A 22,571-nucleotide genomic window follows, 5' to 3' on the forward strand; every position below is an offset into this window, starting at 1 on the left:
AGGGGTAATCAACCTGTGGTCCTCGAGATGTCAATGGACTGCAATTCCCACGAGCCCCTGTCAGCGTTTGCTGGCAGTGGCTCATGGGAATTGTAGTCCATGAACATCTGGAGGACCACAGGTTGACTACCCCTGTTCTAGGACATTCAACATGTGACTTCAAAATAGTTATTTTATTATAAGGGACTGGAAGACTGGAAAGGGAAATTGCTGAGTTGCAAGTTATTACAACAGTCAAAACATGGAATCCCAAGGGCTCAACAGGAATATTGGTTACTTATCTCATTACATATACTAACCTCATTCAGCCCTTACATCTGCATTCCTAACAATCCCCAAGAATGGCCATATATCCTCTTAATTTTATTTTATTTCTTATTTGGAATAATAGAATTGGACAGAAGATTGTAATATAACATAATGAATAGTATAATGATGTAATTAGAAATGGGAGATTGGAATGTATTTTTCTGGTCTGAGGACAGGGGACATCTCTGCACCGTCTGTCACCCCACTTCATGGAAGAGGATGCTTTAGAGATGCCACCATGCTTGTGTGGAGACAGATACAGCATGGTGACAGGATTTCAGTTAATTACTCTCTGAATTCCACAATTGGAGATATCTCTGCCCAGTAGTTTCCAGTCTTGGCATATTTATTTCCTTCACTGTTTTCCCCCAGAGTTGAACCAAAACAAATGATAATCTTATAAACTTAGCTTTTTATTCCTGTATGGTCCTTGAATCTATTAAACATCTTTATTATACTGTGTACTGATGTATTGCTCACTCTCTGTCTATATTTGTGAATTGGTAAATTTCCATTTCTGAGGAAGTGTGTGTACATGACGGCTTACATCTTGAATAACACTTTGTTGGTCTTAAAAGTACCACTGGATTCAAGCTTTGTTTTACTCCTTTGCAAATGTCTTTTAACTTCCTGCAGTACCCTGACACCAGCAGCCCTGCATAGAGTTTACACAAAGTTATGGCATGACCAATTCCTAAAAATATTATCTGAAAATCTTTCCTTTATTCTCCCCCTTGGTCCCCCCTCCCTTTTTTTGTCACATCTGACCTGATGAAGAGATCTGGTGAAAGCTTACACTCTGATATGTCATTGAGTTGGTCCTAATAAAAAATATTACACAGATTGCATGCCAGGTATTCTACCATCTGTGCCAGGCATGACGCACCCTACTTCTTGGCATCTGATCTAGCCACCATGACCTATGCAATGGTCACCTCCAGATTAGATTGTTTAACTTGCTCTATGCAGGGCTGCCCTTGAAGCTGCTCTAGAAACTCCAACTGGTCCACAATATAGCTGCCTGGGTCCTTACTGGGATCCAATAGAGAGCACATATCCATTCTGTGCTCTCCCAGCTGTACTAGCTCCAGAATGGAGACTAGATCAGGTTCAAGGTTTTGGTTCTGACTGTTTAAAGACCTAAACAGTCTGGGACCATTGTATCTATGGGACCATCTCTTCTAATATGACGCCTAAAGAACATTAAGATACAGCAGTCAGAACTTGCTCAGGATACCTGGCCCAAAACTAACATCAACCATGGTCAGGGCCCTTTTGAAAAAAATTCAATAAAAGCTTTATAATACATCAGTCTTGAGCGGTGGACAGATGATGTTAATCACTTACCACTCAATAGGCAAAAGGAGTAAAAAAAATTCAACTCTTAGAGTTCTTTTTGGATCCCTTGTCATAAAGTAAAAAGGTAACTAAGATATAAGAATATATGTACAAATGAACTAGCAAACATGGTAAAATATAATACCTCCTGATATTAGTGTACAAAGGACATTCCAGAGGAATATGTGCTATCCCCTTAGATGAGGGACAGGAGCAGATTCATTCTGAATGAGGTAAATGCATAAACCTATCCTCATAACTGCCAAGGTGTGAGCATTTAGTATGTCAAAATGACACCCTTAACATGCTTTAAGAAGATAACAGATAGATGCAGGAAGGAAGAGATTTTGGGGATGAAAAACATTGGAATGAACAGCATGATCTAAAGGCAGGGCTTTGTTGATTGATTGTTTTTACACAATTTCTCACCAAAGTAAATGCTGCATAAAAAACCAGGGATTCCCATGTTAACATCAAGAGCCAACAGTTTTTCAAAGACAGTCTTAAACCACATAGACTAATAGGAGCATCATGTAGCCGTTGCTGCTAAACTGTGTCATGATGAACAGCCTGTGCCTCAAGGGAAGGTTGGCCCAGTTCTGAAAGAAGAACCACACTGGTTTGGCCACACAGCAAGGAATGTTTAATAATTTTCACAAGAAATATAAAAGAAGTTGGTCAATGTTTTCATTTATTGAGGAAATCCTTATGGCGTCCATATAGGAATGACATTTAGGTTAAAGATTTAAACAGTTCCTGGAACTTTGTTCCCATATTCACTTCAGAACAACTTGACCATTTCCACATGAGGAATCTGCCCCGGGACAGCCTTCAAATGTTGGTGGCTTTTAGAGTCCCTTCCACATGACATCACCTATATCCTGAGGCTGTCAAGGAGGGGTCGGGTTTTGTCCATTTTAAAATCACAATTAAGGGAATCGCCAAAACTAGATTCACAACCCTAAATTTCATGTCCCATCGGTGAACAATCAGTAAGCAACCAGGGGCGAGCCCATATGGAAGAGGAAAGGCGTGATAGTTTCTGTAGCCTTGTCCTACCCTCACACCCTCCCTCCCCTCTCCATTTCCTTCTCCAAGTATTTTTTTTAATGGTGTGCTTCACATTGCAGCATGACCACAAACCTACATTGTTAAAGGTAAAATAAAATCTTCTTTAAAGTGTCTACAGACATTTTGGGATCAGACAGGCAAAACACAGTCCCTTTTCTGTTTTCTCGAGGTGGGGAATGAGCCGGGAAAGAGCAGGGGTGATAGAGCGATTTTCTCCTGATCTAAGCACTATGTTTTTAAGTCAACCATTTAAAAATGACTTTTGGCTCCAGAGACCATGTTGAGCATCTCAGAAATCCACCCAGACAGAAAAAAGTCCAAAACAATATGCAGAGCTTTATAGTCTGAGCTTCAAACTTCTTGATGTATTCAGAGGAGCTCAAACTTGAATCACTCTCAGTCTTGAATGTGCCTTCACTCTCCCTTAACTTGTGCGCAGGGTCAAGACTATAGATTTCGTCAATTAGGAAGTCTTCCCTACAGCCTCATTGTGTTTGTGTGTATTTCTGTGTGTGTGTGTTTCCGTGTCCGTGTCCGTGTGTGTGGGGGGGAGGAGAGATTGGGTTCTTGGGTTTGTAACATGCCCACAAACTAGAATGCTGAAATAAATCTGACCCCCTTTTTTTGCATTGTTAAATTTGGATGTCACAATAAAGGTTAGATTGAAGATTTCTAAACTGTTTAGTGACGCAGTCATAGGCAAGTGGAGGTCACAGAAAGATTGAGGTCTTCAGAATAAATCAAGCTTGAGGTTGCAACAAATAAACACCAGTCTGTCTGAATAGTGGCTTTGTATATGAAATAGTGAATTTTTGCAACAATACATTTGAACACCTAAGTGTTTTAAACCTGTGGGTTTGAAGCATAAAATGTCAAGGTCCACTTTATGTGTCTTATAATAAACATCCCTTCGCAACTGACTGTTTTCTCATTCACATGCCTTCTATCTGCATGAAAGACAGCTTATAAAGCCACCTATCAGATGTGGAGGTGGCCCTATCTAATCCGGCCAGGGTAGCAGTTATTTGGGCTGTCTGCTATAAGATCCTGACCCCATGGTTCTTTTTAAAAAATACTATCTGAAAATAAAGAGAGCCTGTTAATTTGTTGAGGATGCATCTCAGGAGACTGTATAGATTTTGTGCACAACTTAAGTCACAGTCATCATGGTTGTACCGGGGAGCATGGATATTCTATGTCTGGAAGAGAAAGCCCACTTTCATTCTGGAGAGACATACTAATTTGCATAGCCCTTCTTGGAGCGAGTGGAGGTGTGACCTAACCATTTTGAAGGACTTCACCCCTTTAAAGAGAAGAAACCTTCAGGTAAGTAGAAGGTTTTGTTTCCTCTGGTGGACTGAAAACATTTCTCTCTCACACACACACACACACACACACACAGAGACACAACCCTTTCAAATTACCCTACCATTTTACAATCTTAGATCCCATGGCATCAATTCCCCTTTGCTCAAAGAGCTTTCTCATGATGCAGGAGATACTTATACCAGTGGAAGAGCCTCTGGCATCACCAGAAGACTTTCTATGCCAGAGGAAAGTGCTGTACTTAGTGGAATGGATTTCTGGAGCTCAAGTCCATATCTTACTACATAATTCTTTCTTTGGATCACAAAGATATGTGCTGAATTATGAAGTTGCCTCCATTTTGCATAGTCCTTCCAGAATGAGTTGTCAAGTCCCTCCATTGGCTCATGAGCAAAGATTACACTCAGTGCCCAAACACCTTCCTCTCCAGTTGTTTATTAAAATTTTTAAAATATTACAGACAATGTGACAGCATTTCTGCACATGTGTGTGCCAATCTACTGCTGGGATGTAGCTAACACACAACAGTTGCTAATATCTACTTTATGGGATACATATTAATTTATCACAAAGAATAAAAATGATCCAAAAATAAAAGAATTAAGGTTGGTAGTTCATACATTATTTGAATGTCATGGTTATGGCTATGAGCTGCTGTACTGTATATTAATTTATTTATTTGATTTCTATACCGCTCTTCCATATGGCTCAGGGTGGTTTACATACAACATGTGGGATACATGGAACGAATTAATATATAACATAAACAAATAGAACAACAACAATAATCTAAATAACACAATTTAAGTGATCTTAAACAATATAATAGAAATGGAACTTAGCTAAGGCCCTTAAAGAGGACAGACTAGTTCAGGCCATGGAGAGAATGTCTGAGTGGGGACCTGTTGTTGGTCTCAGGCAAATGCCTGATGATGTAGTGGTTAAGAGAGATGGCTTCTAATCTGGTGATTCCTTCACATGCAGACAGCTGGGAGACCTTGAGCTAGTCACAGTCCTGACAGAGCTGTTCTCACAGAGCAGTCCTGTCAAAGCTCTGTCAGCCCCACCTACCTCACAGGGAGTCTTTTAGAGGGAGAGAAAGGGAAGGTGATTGCAAGTCACTTTGAGATGCCTTTGGGTAGTGAAAAGCAGGGTATAAAAATCAACTCTTCTTCTCCTGCAATCATGTGATATGAAAGATAGTTGTAAAACAGTTTGGATTGCCTTCAAAGGTGCCCTTCCTTTTAAGAGAGGACTCTCCCATGTATAGAAGTGTACCTTTGGAGAAAAATGCTGAAATGTTTAAGGCACTATATGCAATATTAGATTGAACTGAATGTTCAAAGTCTGGAATGAAACCAAATTCATTGAAATACAGAATAATAGTAATAAAATATCATATTACTCATGCCCATCTAATGAAAGTACAATTTGTACAGTTCAACACGCTGTCAAGAGGTCAGAACCATTGATTTTATTAAAAATTAATTCTAAATCAATGAATTCTTAACATATTTATTGAATTCTGTTAGTTATTGTTATTGAATTCTGGTGAGTTAGGTAAATTCTATCAACATGCAGGAAAGTAAATCTCAGAGCCACTTGTAGCTACTTGTCAGGCGTGGATTTAGGTGTTACATTACCTGTAGACAATTTTTTTGCTCACACAATTAAATTCAAAGGACCTTAAGTGCAGTAATTGATTGCTTATTTATATTATTTATTTTTGCTGTTATTGAGTGTGATATTGCTTAAGAAATGCAAGAAATCAAAGAAATGCAAGAAATCAAAATGGCTGTCTGAGGAAGCTTTACAAATAGCTAAGGAGAGAAGGGAAGTGAAAGGCAAGGGAGAAAGAGAAAGATACACCCAATTGAATGCAGAATTCCAGAGAAAAGCTAGAAGAGATAAGAATGCCTTCTTAAATGAACAGTGCAAACAAATAGAAGAAAACAATAGAATGGGGAGGACCAGAGATCTTTTCAAGAAAATTGGAGATATGAAGAGAACGTTTCATGCAAAGATGGGTATGATAAGGGACCAAAATGGTAGGGACCTCACAGAAGCAGAAGAGATCAAACAAAGGTGGCAAAATTATACAGAAGAACTATACAAGAGCGAGCTTAACATCCCTGATGACCACAATGGGGTAGTTACTGACCTGGAGCCAGACATCCTGGAATGTGAAGTCAAATGGGCCTTAGGAAGTCTGAGCAACAATAAAGCTAGTGGTAGTGACAGCATTCCAGTTGAACTATTCAAAATCTTAAAGGACGATGCAGTAAAAGTGCTACACTCAATATGCCAGCAAATTTGGAAAACTCAACAATGGCCACAGGACTGGAAAAGGTCAGTTTACATTCCAATCCCAAAGAAGGGCAATGCCAAAGAATGTTCAAACTACCGCACCATCGCACTAATTTCTCATGCTAGCAAAGTTATGCTCAAAATCCTACAAGCTAGGCTCCAGCAATATGTGGACCGAGAACTTCCAGAAGTACAGGCAGGATTTCGAAGAGGCAGAGGAACTAGAGATCAAATTGCCAACATACGCTGGATCATGGAGAAAGCTAGGGAGTACCAGAAGAACGTCTACTTCTGCTTCATTGACTATGCTAAAGCCTTTGATTGTGTGGAGCACAACAAATTGTGGCAAGTTCTTAAAGAGATGGGAATACCAGAGCATCTTATTTGTCTCTTGAGAAATTTATATGCAGGTCAAGAAGCAACAGTGAGAACTGAACATGGAATCACTGACTGGTTCAAAATTGAGAAAGGAGTTCGGCAAGGCTGTATACTGTCGCCTTGCCTATTTAACTTGTATGCAGAGCACATCATGAGAAATGCGGGATTAGAGGAGTCACAAATTGGGATCAAGATTGCAGGGAGAAATATCAACAACCTCAGATATGCAGATGATACCACTCTAATGGCAGAAAGTGAAGAGGAACTAAAGAGCCTGTTGATGCGGGTGAAGGAGGAGAGTGCCAAAGTTGGCTTGAAACTCAACATCAAGAAAACAAAGATCATGGCATCCGGCCCTCTCAATTCCTGGCAAATAGAAGGGGAAGAAATGGAGATAGTGACAGATTTTATTTTCCTGGGCTCCAAGATCACTGCAGATGGGGACTGCAGCAAAGAAATTAAAAGACGCTTGCTCCTGGGGAGGAAAGCTATGGCAAATCTAGACAGCATCCTAAAAAGCAGAGACATCACCCTGCCAACAAAAGTGCGTTTAGTCAAGGCTATGGTCTTCCCAGTTGCAATGTATGGCTGCGAAAGTTGGACCATAAGGAAGGCCGAGCGTCAAAGAATTGAGGCTTTTGAACTCTGGTGCTGGAGAAGACTCTTGCGAGTCCCTTGGACTGCAAGGCGAACAAACCAGTCAGTCCTAGAGGAGATCAGCCCTGACTGCTCTTTAGAAGGCCAGATCCTGAAGATGAAACTCAAATATTTTGGCCACCTCATGAGAAGGAAGGACTCCCTGGAGAAGAGCCTAATGCTGGGAGAGATCGAGGGCAAAAGAAGAAGGGGACGACAGAGAATGAGGTGGATGGATGGAGTCACTGAAGCAGTAGGTGCAAACTTAAATGGACTCCGGGGAATGGTAGAGGACAGGAAGGCCTGGAGGATCATTGTCCATGGGGTCGCGATGGGTCGGACACGACTTCGCACATAACAACAACAACAATTGCTTAAGACTTAAGGATTAAGGCTAAATGAGTAGCATCATTAAAGTTCCTGTAGCTACTGACTATCATTTAAAAGTTTAAAATTCTGCTTTTAGTAGCATTAACACAACTAATTTTAACTATCCTTACATAATTTAACAAAAAAATTGTTCACCGAGCAGTTTTTCACTTAATTTTACAGTAATATTAAAGACCACTTAAAACAATACAGATTTTACTGTTGATATTCACAGGACACTGATTGCATTCAAAGGCTTAAGGACAAACCTAATGCATAAAAGTGCTCCTGGCAATGTTGTATAAGCAACATTAATATTATTGTAAACATTTTGTGGTATTTTAAAGTCAACAGATTTATTGCATGACAAGATTTCATATATTAAAGCCCACTAAGTAAGATACATAAGCTGACTTCTCTCAAGGAAGATTTAAACATATAGGATTAAAAAATTTGAATGAAGAATCAAAAGTCCTAGTATGTGACAAAGCTTTATAAAAAAGCATATATATATTAGGACTGATCACTGTAATAGATGATGATATAGCCTACTTCTTCAGCACCTATGGAGACTGAGAAAACTGTCAGCCATGGTACATTCCTGGCTAATATTGCCCATCCTTTTAATAAGTTATGGGACCGGGGTGGGGTGGGGTGGGATGGACGTCACAGGGAACATTCCTTCCATTAGTATGCTATGGTTTACCTCTGTATTCTCAGATTTAATTATAAAGTTAGTCTTCAACACTTATCACTTATCACTGCAGAAGAGGAAGACCCTGCTTTTATCTATCCAAAGGGGTCTCAAATCCACTTACAATCGCCTTCCCTTCCTCTCCACACAGCAGATACCTTGTAAGACAGGTGGGGCTATGAGAGTTCTGAGAGAACTATGATTGGCCCAAGATCATCCAGCAGGCTTCTTGTGGAAGAGTGGGGAATCAAATCCAGTTCTCCAGATTGGATTCTTAGCCTCTACTCTAAGCTGTCTCTTAAGAGTTATAAAGGAAACTGTGCCAGTAGTAGTGGTCTGGATTACCAAAGAAGGAATGGAAAAAGGGAAGTTGCAAGAAGGTGAATCAGTTAACTCCTTCATGACTTATGCACTTTCTTACTGGGTTCTTTATTTGCTAGATTGGAGTAATTATTTTCACGAAGATGTAACAATGGAATTCCCTATAATTATTATTAATATTATTATTATTATTAAGGCACTGATTAATTGCTGTGTCCCTCACCACTGACCCCCTACCCAGCACAATTATGAATCCTACCCCATAGTCATGCACCATGGAAGGTATTGAGAGAAAAGGGCAGGAGCACCAATTAAATCAAAGGATTTATAGTACAAACATATGTAGATCACATTGTTTTGAACTTTTCTTGTTTGCTTGTGAGCAGTAATACACATGTAAATTGCCTATGATATAGATGTAATGGGGTTTTATGGTGGGTTTTAATGTGGGGTTTATACATTGTTAGCCGTCATGAACCATTTTGTGGGAGTGGCAGGATACAAGTTGAATCATAAATAAATAAAAATAAGGGAGAAGGGAGGCAGTAATCTGACATTAAAAGCCATTTTGCATTTAGCTCTGTCCTGCTTGTATCCAAGGGCAAGCAGAAATTTTCACCTGAACTGTCAAGCAGGTGCACAGGGCCAGTACTGGCTAGCAAGTATTATCAGAATTGCTGGTCCCACAACATCCAGAGCAGAACTGAGGTTATTTATAGGAGTTAATGCCTGCAACTGTAGCAGTGGCTTACAGGCTCCAGGCCTACAAAGCTTGATGGTGAATCTTGGTCTTCTAATGCAGAAAGTCCCCAGGTGGGCAGCTATGCACAACCTTGTCTAAGCTGAGTTTCCAGCCAGGCTTTCCAGCTTCTGTACTCCTGATTTTCTGGGGGTTCCTGGCAATAGACAAATCTCCTCAGTGGGTTCCTCGGTAGTCCCAGTCTCCGGTTCTGGCTTCTGGTCATGGGCCACTTGGGCTTCTAGCTCAGCAGATGTAGCTGTCAAAGGCTCTGGGAACCTTAGGATCTACCAAGGTTCTGACCTCTGTAGGGTCAGTCACCATGGCATCCTCATTTTCGCAGAAGGACTCATCAGAGTCAAGCCTGACAAACTCATATCCATGTTATAGTCTAGTATTTTAAACTGGTAAATAATGTATTCCCTTTAAAGCCAAATGACTATTCACAGATGCTGAGCATTGTGTGGAAGTATTACTGCTACAACTATTCAGTGTAATATTGCCATGTCCCACCACATGACATCACTGAACCACCACCCCACTCATGAAATTATGAGGACCTGCTCATTAAATCTCAGGAAGATGAGGACCTGGCAACTCCTGCCCCTCCCCTTCAGTGTGTTCATGCCTCTTCACCATAAAATTCCTGGCTACAAGCGTGTAATTACACCTCCATTTGAGCTTTCTCTGTTGAAGCACATCAGTGGAAAATACTCTAAAAACAATCTTCCATTGCTAAATATGGTTGAAATTTAAAGGACTTAGTTATTAAAAACTATGCATACAGAGAAAACAGAATTCATAGCAGAATCAGTTTATAATTTCAAAGCTAGTTTGTATGTATTTTTACCTTCTGTGAAACTACTAGAAATACCAGCAACATTTTTATGTCTAATCATCATTATTTACTTTAATATTTGTTCTTCCTGCTGCTTTACAGGTCTGTAGAATGGTATGGTATAGCTCAGTTTCACCAGATCTTGGAAGTTAAGCAGGGTTAGTTCTTGGATGGAGATCACGGAAGACTCTTCAAAGGAAGGCAATGGCAAATCACCTGTACTTCTCACTTGACTGAACGCTCCTTGCTTGGTTGTTATTTGACAGTGCGTATATACTTATGTATTGTTTTAATAGTGCATGATCTTGCATGCATAGGCATTATAGACTAAATTAAATATAGAAGGGATAATAGAAACTTTTTAAAAAGAGAATATATATGGGCCATTCCACACAACTTAAATGTAGCCAAAGTCTTACCTTATGTAAACGCTACTAATTTAACGTTCACATGACGTCACAAACAAACCGCAAAACTCCCACCAAACTCCAACAACAATCGGAATTTTATAGCGCTTAGGGAGAAATCCAGAAAAATGGATTCCCCCTGAAAAAACCACTACACTTCTGAGAGCCATAACACATCAGCGAAAGACATGTGCATTCTCAAAATAGTGGTAGAAAGAATGTCTCTCCCTAGCTCTCGCCCCCGAGCTTCCGGAGACTCGATCGCCATTTTCCCCCCCTTAAACCGGCGAAAGCAACGAATAAGCAAGGCTTCTGCAGCCGAAGTCCCTCAACCGAAGTGCTTAACAGTAAATCAAAGCTCCCTTCTGAAATTGTCTTTAAAGTTTCTGAGCACAATACAGCCCCTTGTTCAACACTGCCCGTAATTTCGGCCACAAATCGCGCCCATGGGGGGGGTTTACTTGAAGAGCGTGTAAACGATTAAGCACCGGCTCCTAGGCCAACGAAAAAGGTCTTTCTGAGACAATGGATGAACAAATATTCATTGCTGCTGGTGTTTTTGGGTTTTTAAAAAACAGTTTTTAAAGGGAAAGGGGCTTTCCGGGAGCATGAACACAACAGTTCATTGGCTGTTCTGTTTGATTGATGGCCAGGAGTGGGAAGAAGCATGGAAAAATATCTCCTCCGGAAAGACCGGAAACCTCTGGGGAATTAATAGACTGCTACTGGGACTTTAATATGCCACTAGAATTGAAGGTATGCGGAATAACGAAATTCCACTATTAAATATAGCGTTTCTGCATACTGCAAACATTTAGAAACATTGGTCATTGTGCAGAATGGCCCACATATGTTAGCTAAACCAATACTTTTGAATGTATGACTGTCTATTTACTGCATCCATTCCTATATAACATCCTTAGGAAGAAATGTAATGAAAATGCTACATAATACAAGCACATTTATCATTTTGAATGCATGCAAACAAGAAGCAGGGTGGATATCTGTGTGTAGGTAGATCCATTAAACAGCCCAACATATCTTTGATAATCCATCACTTAAAACAATACACCAGTACAAAGTTCCTTAACTGTCTAGCAGTCACAAACTCTCTTTTAATAGTGAAAGTTACAACTGATTTCTAGAGCTCAAACTTCATTCTGAAACAATGCTGTGTCCAAATTCACACTAATGGCAGTCTTAAAACAAGAATTTGATAACAAGTTCTAGATTTTTTTTTCTTTTCTGTAAATGGGGTCTCTCAGACTGGATCAAGATCTAAGTCCCATTAAATTTCAAAAGGAGAATTAAGCTCATTCTTTTATCTCTAACAAACAAATTTTAAAATGGTTAGCTTGGGCTAAGTATTGATTCATCAAAGTATTGATTCATCAATACCATGGGGACTACAAATATTGTAAAATGAAAATAGCTACCAAAATAAACCCACGCAACACTTACCTTGGCATTCCTTACAACACTTGCCACCCACATATGTAGGAGCAGAATTAGGTGGGCATTCAGTAAGTGGGCAAATCAATGCTTCACACTGGATAGAACCATTCTAGAAATAATAAACAGGTTATTTTGAAAGTATTTAAAAATAATATGATCAGAGAAATATCTGGCTTAGATCATGTGGTTCTTTAATAACATTTTATTTCAAAAATCAATTTTCTTCTCTTGGTTAGGAAGATTATATATACTCAAAAAGAAAATGATTCTGCATAGATTGCTGATATTTGCCTAACTGATTTTTATACTCTGAAAGTAATACAACATTGCTTTAAATAGTTATAATTTTCTACTCAAACATTCTGCCAGTTGTATGAATTGATAGATTACTGTGAATTATAAAACTTCATAAAATGGAGATCAGTATTTGCTAAATTTTCCCCAAAAAGCCAGCATCTTTTTCAAAAATCTTTTTCAAAAATATAATGTCCGGGATTTTATAAAGCACAAGGGCAGTAGCACTTGCAGGCACAGTTGTTTTATCCTGGGGTCAAGGCCCCTGCCCATGGACTTACTGCTGGAGCCTGAGAGGCCCAGTGCAGAATAACCTCCCTGGCAAGCCTTGACCCCTGAAGAGTAATCAGCCAAATTGCTTTGAGCTACACCAGCAGAGAGGTCCTCTCTGAAGGAGAGCTAGGGAGGGATTCCTTGCTTGTATGGAGGTTCATGATTATGGTTGAAATACTTCATATTTCATAAAAAGCCAGGTTTACATGGCTATAGTCATGCGTGCCTCCAACTCATGCCATGGCTGTCTTGACCAGAGTCTCAAGATCTTCTCAGGGCCATTAAGAGGTTCCCTCCTGACAATGACTCCCTCCCTGTTTCTCAGTCACTGGAGCCATATGGATTCTTATCATGCTCAGAATGTTGAGGCTATCCTTTCCTGCATCTCGGTGTCAGATTGTAAATCATTCTTATCTTTGTTGATAAGAGGGTGCATCCAATAAGATCACAGACTGTAAGAATAATTGGCACAGGGGTTGGGGGAGGCACCTGGCTTTATATCTGTTCCAAACTTTTGTATGTCTTTAGCTTTAGAAACAAAGCATCCAATGTAACTGACTGCAATTTCCTCAATAAACTACAGGGTTTCTATTCAGGACTCTGCCTTGCTGGGAGAATTTCCACAGAACATGACAGTTATTTTTTCTGCAGCTTAAATGCATCTCTTTTCCCCAAGTATTCTAGCTTCTTATAAATTTCTCAATATTAGAGCAAATATTCTTTTCCAGAAAAGTGTAAAGTAGCATGTACTCTGCAGCTGATTTGTAGATCCACCGGGTATTCTCTAACAATGGATGGATTAGAAACAAACCCATTTCTTTTTATACAACATTATATTACTTCTAAACAATGCTAAGGAATTCCCTTCTCTTTGTGTATACCTGGGGCAGAGTAAGAAGAAAGAATCCCTTCTGTGCTGTATTCCAGCCATTTGTGACTTTGGGGGCCCATTTATACATTGCAGCATCTATGAGAGATAGGGCATTAGGAGAAGGGTGACTGTCTGACCATGCCACTCTTGTCCTACAAGACTTTTCCCATTCCCTTTCAGCATTTGATATAACATAAGAAAAGGATCCAAACTGATTTTTTTTAAAAACATAAAACACAAAGATTAATGAAGTTGAGTAAATTATTTCCTATGAAACAATTGTTTACCTTAGTAATATATATATAAGCATTTCAGATCAAATTATGCAACCAGGTTCCTTAATTTCTATTCAAAAGTATAGCCATACCATGCAAGTGCAGTTCTTACAGCCATCTGTCCAGGATTCAAATTCTCTGTAGGTTATGCCCTTCATAGTGCAGGTTCTTTCACAATAGCACTGATCCAATCTATTCATCCTCTGCTCGGCTCGTGACAGCTAAGTACATATTCCACAAAGTACGTTAGTTGCATTAATGATGGCCTAAATCTACAGTAAAAGTTAAGGTCCTTGATATCATCAAATACTACTGAATAAGAAAAATAGTATTATGAATATGGAATCAAATATTCAGGTACTTGTGAAGGAAATATGCAAGGTTTTAAGATAACCCAACTATGTTTTCTAGCTTTTCAAGATTTTATCCGTGTGTAATCACTTTAATGTTCACAGGCTGCCCTATTTATTCAACAGTACTCTGAGAATAATTATATAGATCCTGCTTTGTTCTCCAGACTGAATTAGGAAGTTCTTTCATAGAAGCTCCACAAGCACATCAGAATTTCTGTATCTGCATAACAAATTTTTGGATCTGACTGCATGTGCCTTCTATTTTAAACATTATCTTTTTAATTAAATAAAAAATTAAAGTATGTTCCATGCACATTTCCATGTTGGAAATAAGGTCCTCTGAAATTAACTGGAACTTGCTTCCAAGAAAAGTCGAATTATGTTGGATTTTCCATTTATCTGCCTCCAGAAGCTATTTGATAAGAAATGCTACTGTTGAAAAGATAGCTAGAGATTCACATAAACAACCAGTTTTGAAGCACTGTGTGATACTGGTGAAGACTTACAGCTAGTTTGAATTATTTGTTCAATATGTTAGCTTCTGGGGGTTGACTAAGTCATTGCTGGAAGAATTTGATCTGCCTACCAATATTTTCATGTTCAAGATGACAAAGATGGAGCAAAAGGATCCAGAGGAGACAGTGCTACAATAACTGGTGACTGCAGTAGTATGTGCATTGGCATGCTGCTGTACAAATTTCAAGATCCATCAATACTGGGAGACAAAAGTGAAAAAACAGCTATTTTCCATTTGAAAATAAAAAACAGCTAAGCTTCATTACGGATAAAAGGGAGGGATATAACTGCAGTAAATAAAAGCAGGTATCTCCCAAAACAATAATTAGAGCACACAGGTCTTTGTAAGACAGACCAGAAATAAAACATTGTAGTCCTCATATTAACAAAAGTGTGCTCTGAGGCTATAGTCATAAAGGGAGATGCCCACAGTCACAGTGGTCATGAATTTCTAAGCCACATGTGACAGGAGCCTCAGCATGGTTGTTGAAAATGAGATGCTTCAGGACTATGGTGAGAGGAAGGTTCTGACACAAAGCTTCAGAACACCATCTTCAGCCAGGAACTTCAGTTCAGCCAGGAACAGAAGGGAGGCTCCCAACATGACTGACACACATTCAGTAATGGTAATATGAAATTTTATGGATCTTAGCCACACCAACTGCCTGTACTGAGAGAACGAAAAAACCCAGAATGGGCCAACACAGGAGCTGACACCTGTCAGGTCAGTGATTCAAGACCCTTCATCTAGGACTTAGATCTAGATGATAATCATTTTATTTGAGACACACCTGATACTGAACAGAATCCGTTTCAGGAAGGAAGGAAAATTCAGCTGGCCAAAGGAAAGAGACATGGATGGACACAATAACTCCACTTCTTACTAGGTTTGTACAACATCCAATGCCATTTCCCCCACCCCATTATTTTGTGAAAACGTATCCAATATTTGCCCAGATATTTGATATACTGTTTAGCCCGAATGCTAGCCAGCAAGCAGGTAGGCATAATATTGTATAATACCTTAAAAGTGGTAATGTTTCTGTTCAACTGTTACTCTACTGTCTTACAGGAAAGAGCAGCATAGCCATCATGTGTTTTTCTCTCCCTTTCATTCTACATACTCTCATGGCCATCCATTAAAAACAGATTGGCAGACCCAAGACAGTAGTGCTCCACACATCACAAAATCAGTTCATTGAATTTCTTGCCACAAGAAGTGGTAATGGCAGGTAGCTTAGATACCTTTAAAAGAGGGATTATACAAACTAATGGATGCTAGATCTATCACTGTCTTTGAGGCATGATACCTGAAAGAAGCCCTCCCAATCAGACATGCCTTCTCTAGCATGTGGGAGGTTACTGTGGGAAACCAGGGGCTGGACCTAGCCAGGGTTTTTTGGTCAATTCTCCTTATTATTGAAGAAGAAGAAGAAGAAGAAGAAGAAGAAGAAGAAGAAGAAGAAGAAGAAGAAGAAGAAGAAGAAGAAGAAGAAGAAGAAGAGTTGGTTCTTATATGCCACTTTTTTCCACTTTTTTTGAGGAGGCTCAAAGTGGCTTACAGTCGCCTTCCCTTTCCTCTCCCCACAACAGACACCCTGTGAGGTGGGTGAGGCTGAGGAAGCCCTGATATTCCTGCTCGGTCAGAACAGTTTTATCAGTGCCGTGGCGAGTCCAAGGTTACCCAGCTGGCTGCATGTGGGGGAGTGCAGAATCAAACCCGGCATGCCAGATTAGAAGTCTGCACTCCTAACCACTACATCAAACTGGAAGTATTGACCTTGATAATAGTCACTTAGGTAATCTGATCAGGAGCTCACCTTATGTCTAGAGAGTCAAACCAGGTTTGTGTCAAATTCACAGCATGCCTATTTTCAATCATTGAAATAAATACAAATATACTCAATAATGTTCTTACACTAAAAACCAATCAGATAAAAGGTTTCAGGAATGGCAAAAATGTATACAAATGTATACAAATGTATACAAATATTCATTCCATGTTATAATACAAGAACATATTTCATCATTTCATTAAATTTATAGGCAAAGTCCATATTCAAAACATTTAATCTTGAAAGTAGATTTTAAATGTTTGTTTCATTAATAAAAATGGATGTATTTTTTCCTTCCTTGCAATACTGAAACATATTCCAGTCTTCTTCCTATTAACTAGTAGCATCAAACAGAAGCAATACGCTGCCTTCTATTCAGCCGATACACTGAAGTGGGATAAAAAGGTTATGGCCCAGTGGCATGTAGAATTCAATGCATTTCCTTAGCAGAAGATAACATGTGAAGCTTTCCTTAAGCTATTCAAACCTATCAAGCTATTCAAACCTACTGACAATTCTGACCAGCATTGGTTTTCCAGGGTCCCTGTCTTTATACCACATACTACCTGAGGCTTTCAACCAGAGATGCCAAGAACTGAATATGAGAATTTTGGCAGACAATGCAGGCACTAGACCACTGAACCAACCCTTCCCAAGAAACTTGTGGATTATCAGAGTAGCTTTTCATTTTTCTTGTCTCTTTGGGCAAGCCTTCAACCAACAAATTGGAGTCCCTAAATATATAAATGAATTTGATTGTGAAAGAGCAGACTGTGAATATTTATGAACTACTACTTACTCAAGGATTTTTATTAAATTTTCCAATAGGAGAAAAAAAGGCAACGGAAGAGTTCCACAAGAATAAATTCACATACAGAAAACTACACATAAATACAGCTTATCAGTGCTTGTGAAGTCCTACAATCAACTCCTAAAACTTATCAGAAAGGCATTACCTTGGCAGAGGTTTTGGCTAAAATATCCTGCAGCTCCATTATTTTCTGCACAAGTCCATGGAAATCATTACAGGTTGGGCATGCTGAAATCACAAATGCTGCATTTGTCAGACTGTACTGGATGGAGGCTCAGTGTTAGCTGATAATCAATATACTTTAAGAGAAAGCTGGCTGGGGGGGGGGAATTAAACAAGAAGCATCACAACATATTTTATTGTGTAAGAGCTAGCAAACTTACTGCGATTAAGATCTGGGCACTGAGAAATAAATCCTTGAGGCATGACAAGTAATTGCACATCTTGCATTATGCCCTGTATACAAGTGGGGAAAGAAAGGTTATATTATTTTTAGCCTATTGGTATAACATTTTAGAGCAAGTGTGAAATCATTATTGCTTCCTTTTATTCACTATAGCAATAGCAGAAGGAAAATAGCTGTACATGTACACACTGACACACAAGCATTCAACCATTTTTAAGAGACTTTAGGATTAAATGTCAAGGCATAATTAAGCAGCAAGAGACTAGTTTTCAGTAAATTCACTGTTACTTTTCTTTGGTGCCTAAATAAAAAAAAATAGTTTCCAATGACCTTTACAAGCAATTTAAAATAATTTGCAGTTTCATTGAATTCTGAGGCACATATTTAAAATAAAAATACCAATGCAGAAACCACAGATGTATTTAATGTACAACTTCTATTCATTGTGGTGGGGGTTTGTGGCATATTTTCATGACTGCTTTAGTACCAGATTATCATGAGCCAGTACTACTAGGGTAGGACCTGCATGGCAGCTCTCCATACAACAAACAGAGAGTTTAAATGGCATCCCTGCTCCATTGATATATTACATTTTTGTATTTTCATAAAAACTTAAAACTCATTGAATTTAGTTTGGTTAGGAGTCTCATTATCCCATTCGTTTTCACTATCCTCTTGCATGTCATCATTTAAGCCTCTTTTCTTAAAAAAAAAAAAAAGTGAGCATTCATGTTCATCTATTAGGACCTTGTTGGCTTTCAGTTTTATTAACAGAAGTTAGAGCTGGCTATTTGAAATTGTAAAATAATGTATACCACTTTTCTATTTTAAAAGCACAAATAAAAATATTTCATTTTTCCAAAAGTGAATGACCATAAGAAGAAGAAGAAGAAGAAGAGTTGGTAATTATATGCCACTTTTCCCTACCCGAAGGAGGCTCAAAGCAGCTTACAGTCACCTTCCCATTCCCCTCCCCACAACAGACACCCAGTGGGGTGAGTGAGGCTGAGAGAGTCCTGATATCACTGCCCGGTCAGAACAGTTTTATCAGTGCCGTGGCGAGCCCAAGGTCACCCAGCTGGCTGCATGTGGGGGAGTGCAGAATCAAATGAGAGCTCAGACAACTGAGAGCACGTGGAGAGAGCTACTGGGGAGAGTTGCTGCTGACCAGATGATGCTATTGTGCTGCCTGGGTGAGGTGATTGCTGGGTAATTGTTGGAAGGCTTTAAAAGGCCAGAGGCACGAGCCTTTGGCCCGAGCCGAAGGGCGAGAGACAAAGGGCTCTTGGCCTGTGGCTCTTGGCCTGGGGTTCTTGGCCGAGCAATTAGAATCAGTAGATTATATCAGTAGATTATATTTACCTAGTACTTGCACTGCCTAGACATTACAATGGACCTCCAGGACACTCATCCCATCATCTGCAGTGAATGTGACATGATTGCCTTCCTCCCAGAAGACAAGATGGACTACAGCTGCCCCAAGTGTAAGCTGGTAAGACTTTTGGAGGAAAAGATTACGGGATTAGAAAACAGAATTATTACTCTGCCCCGGAGGACTGGAAGAGAGCAAATGTTATTCAGATCTTCAAAAAAGGGAGGAAGGATGACCTGGGAAACTACAGACCAGTGAGTCTGACCTCTGTTGTGGGGAAGATAATGGAGCAGATATTAAAGGGAGCGATCTGCAAACATCTGGAGGACAATTTGGTGATCCAAGGAAGTCAGCATGGATTTGTCTCCAACAGGTCCTGCCAGACCAACCTAGTTTCCTTTTTTGACCAAGTAACAGGTTTGCTGGATCGGGGAAATTCGGTTGATGACATTTACTTGGATTTTAGTAAAGCTTTTGACAACGTTCCCCATGATGTTCTGATGGATAAATTGAAGGACTGCAATCTGGATTTTCAGATAGTCAGGTGGATAGGGAATTGGTTAGAGAACCGCACTCAAAGAGTTGTTGTCAATGGTGTTTCATCAGACTGGAGAGAGGTGAGTAGCGGGGTACCTCAGGGCTCGGTGCTTGGCCTGGTACTTTTTAACATATTTATTAATGATCTAGATGAGGGGGTGGAGGGACTACTCATCAAGTTTGCAGATGACACCAAATTGGGAGGACTGGCAAATACTCCGGAAGATAGAGACAGAGTTCAACGAGATCTGAACACAATGGAAAAATGGGCAAATGAGAACAAGATGCAATTTAATAAAGATAAGTGTAAAGTTCTGCATCTGGGTCAGAAAAATGAAAAGCATGTCTACTGGATGGGGGATACGCTTCTAGGTAACACTGTGTGTGAACGAGACCTTGGGGTACTTGTGGATTGTAAACTAAACATGAGCAGGCAGTGTGATACAGCGGTAAAAAAGGCAAATGCCATTTTGGGCTGTATCAACAGAGGCATCACATCAAAACCACAAGATGTCATAGTCCCATTGTATACGGCACTGGTCAGACCACACTTGGAGTACTGTGTGCAGTTCTGGAGGCCTCACTTCAAGAAGGACGTAGATAAAATTGAAAGGGTACAGAGGAGAGCGACGAGGATGATCTGGGGCCAAGGGACCAAGCCCTATGAAGATAGGTTGAGGGACTTGGGAATGTTCAGCCTGGAGAAAAGGAGATTGAGAGGCGACATGATAGCCCTCTTTAAGTATTTGAAAGGTTGTCACTTGGAGGAGGGCAGCATGCTGTTTCTGTTGGCTGCAGAGGAGAGGACACGCAGTAATGGGTTTAAACTTCAAGTACAACGATATAGGCTAGATATCAGGAAAAAAAATTTCACAGTCAGAGTAGTTCAGCAGTGGAAGGTGATGAGCTCCCCCTCACTGGCAGTCTTCAAGCAAAGGTTGGATACACACTCTTCTTGGATGCTTTAGGATGCTTAGGGCTAATCCTGCGTTGAGCAGGGGGTTGGACTAGATGGCCTGTATGGCCCCTTCCAACTCTATGATTCTATAAACCTAGCATGCCAGATTAGAATTCCACACTCCTAACCACTACACCAAACTGGCTCTCTAATTGAAGCCCCCCCGGCCCCCCCCAATATATCATGATTTATGATGACATGCTAGGGTCAAATATTTTAAATGGGTGGAAATTCATTGTGTATTTGTATCAATTCATTGTTTTATTAAGATAAGACATAAAACCCAAGCATTCAGTTCTATGAAACAGCAGCATAAAGTATTAACTGACATGACAAGTCAGAGTGAACTGAAAAAAAATGTACAACAAGGTTATACAAACCAGCTTCTATGCATATTACTTGCTGGATGTAGTGCTGTATTCCAAGAGTGGTGAATCCAGAGATGGTGAGTTCTGCTCTTCCTTAATAAACTAAGATATCATGAATAACTGACAGATTCCAGTCAGGTTGTTGTTGTTGTTGTTGTTAATGCGAAGTCATGTCCAACCCATCATGACCCCATGGACAATGATCCTCCAGGCCTTCCTGTCCTCTACCATTCCCCGGAGTCCATTTAAGTTCGCACCGACTGCTTCAGTGACTCCAGCCAGCCACCTCATTCTCTGTCATCCCCTTCTTCTTTTGCCCTCGATCGCTCCCAGCATTAGGCTCTTCTCCAGGGAGTCCTTCCTTCTCATGAGATGGCCAAAGTATTTGAGTTTCATCTTCAGGATCTGGCCTTCTAAGGAGCAGTCTGGGCTGATCTCCTCTAGGACTGACCGGTTTGTTCGCCTTGCAGTCCAAGGGACTCACAAGAGTCTTCTTCAGCACCAGAGTTCAAAAGCCTCAATTCTTTGACGCCCGGCCTTCCTTATGGTCCAACTTTCACAGCCATACATTGCAACTGGGAATACCATAGCCTTGACTAGACGCACTTTTGTTGGCAGGGTGATGTCTCTGCTTTTTAGGATGCTGACTAGATTTGCCATAGCTTTCCTTCCCAGGAGCAAGCGTCTTTTAATTTCTTTGCTGCAGTTCCCATCTACAGTGATCTTGGAGCCCAGGAAAATAAAATCTGTCACTATCTCCATTTCTTCCCCATCTATTTGCCAGGAATTGAGAGGGCCGGATGCCATGATCTTTGTTTTCTTGATGTTGAGTTTCAAGCCAACTTTTGCACTCTCCTTCTTCACCTGCATCAACAGGCTTTTTAGTTCCTCTTCACTTTCTACCATTAGAGTGGTATCATCTGCATATCTGAGGTTGTTGATATTTCTCCCAGCAATCTTGATCCCAATTTGTGACTCCTCTAACCCCACCTTTCTCATGATGTGCTCCGCATACAAGTTAAATAGGCAACGCAACAGTATACAGCAGCGGTCCGCAACCTTTCGGCTGCCACGGACCGCTGCTCCGGTGAGCAGGGAGAGGGCGGCCCAGGGGCCCATGCACACGCGGCAGCCCCAGCGCAAATGCGTGTGCGCGGACTGCTACGCATGTGTGTTTGCGCCCGGCAGGGGCGCAAACACGTGTGCGCGGCAGTCTGCGCATGCGCGTTAGTGCCGCTGCCATGCCGGCGGCCGCGGCTTCACCTCCTAGCCCCTCTGGGCCGCCAGCAAATTGGCCACCAAAGCAGCCAATTTGCTCGCGGCCTGGCAAGCTTCTCACTTCGGGTGGGGGAGGGAAGAATCCGCGGCCCGGTGCCAAGGCCTTCGCGCCCCGGCACCGGGCCACGGACCGCCGGTTGGGGACCACTGGTATACAGCTATATTCTAAAACTATATTTTAGACAACTATAATTCTAACCTAGCTATCTAAACCTTTCTTAGGTAAGCAAATGCGA

The 22,571-nt window shown here is 40.5% G+C and overlaps 1 protein-coding gene across 4 annotated transcripts in view; it reads right to left on the reverse strand.

Annotated features, from left to right (window-relative positions):
* The window catches only part of NELL2 (neural EGFL like 2), a 158,695-nt gene that overhangs the window by 97,429 nt on the left and 38,695 nt on the right, over positions 1–22,571 (reverse strand). For all 4 annotated transcript variants that reach the window (XM_077338628.1, XM_077338626.1, XM_077338629.1 and 1 more), the window contains exons 6-9: positions 17,800–17,872; positions 17,562–17,644; positions 13,994–14,122; positions 12,195–12,297 (exon numbers count right to left, since the gene is read on the reverse strand). In XM_077338628.1, coding sequence (XP_077194743.1) covers positions 12,195–12,297; positions 13,994–14,122; positions 17,562–17,644; positions 17,800–17,872 — 388 coding nt within the window. The remainder of the gene's footprint in view (positions 1–12,194; positions 12,298–13,993; positions 14,123–17,561; positions 17,645–17,799; positions 17,873–22,571) is intronic.

This window comes from Paroedura picta, chromosome 5 (assembly GCF_049243985.1).
Source record: "Paroedura picta isolate Pp20150507F chromosome 5, Ppicta_v3.0, whole genome shotgun sequence".
NCBI lineage: Eukaryota > Metazoa > Chordata > Lepidosauria > Squamata > Gekkonidae > Paroedura > Paroedura picta.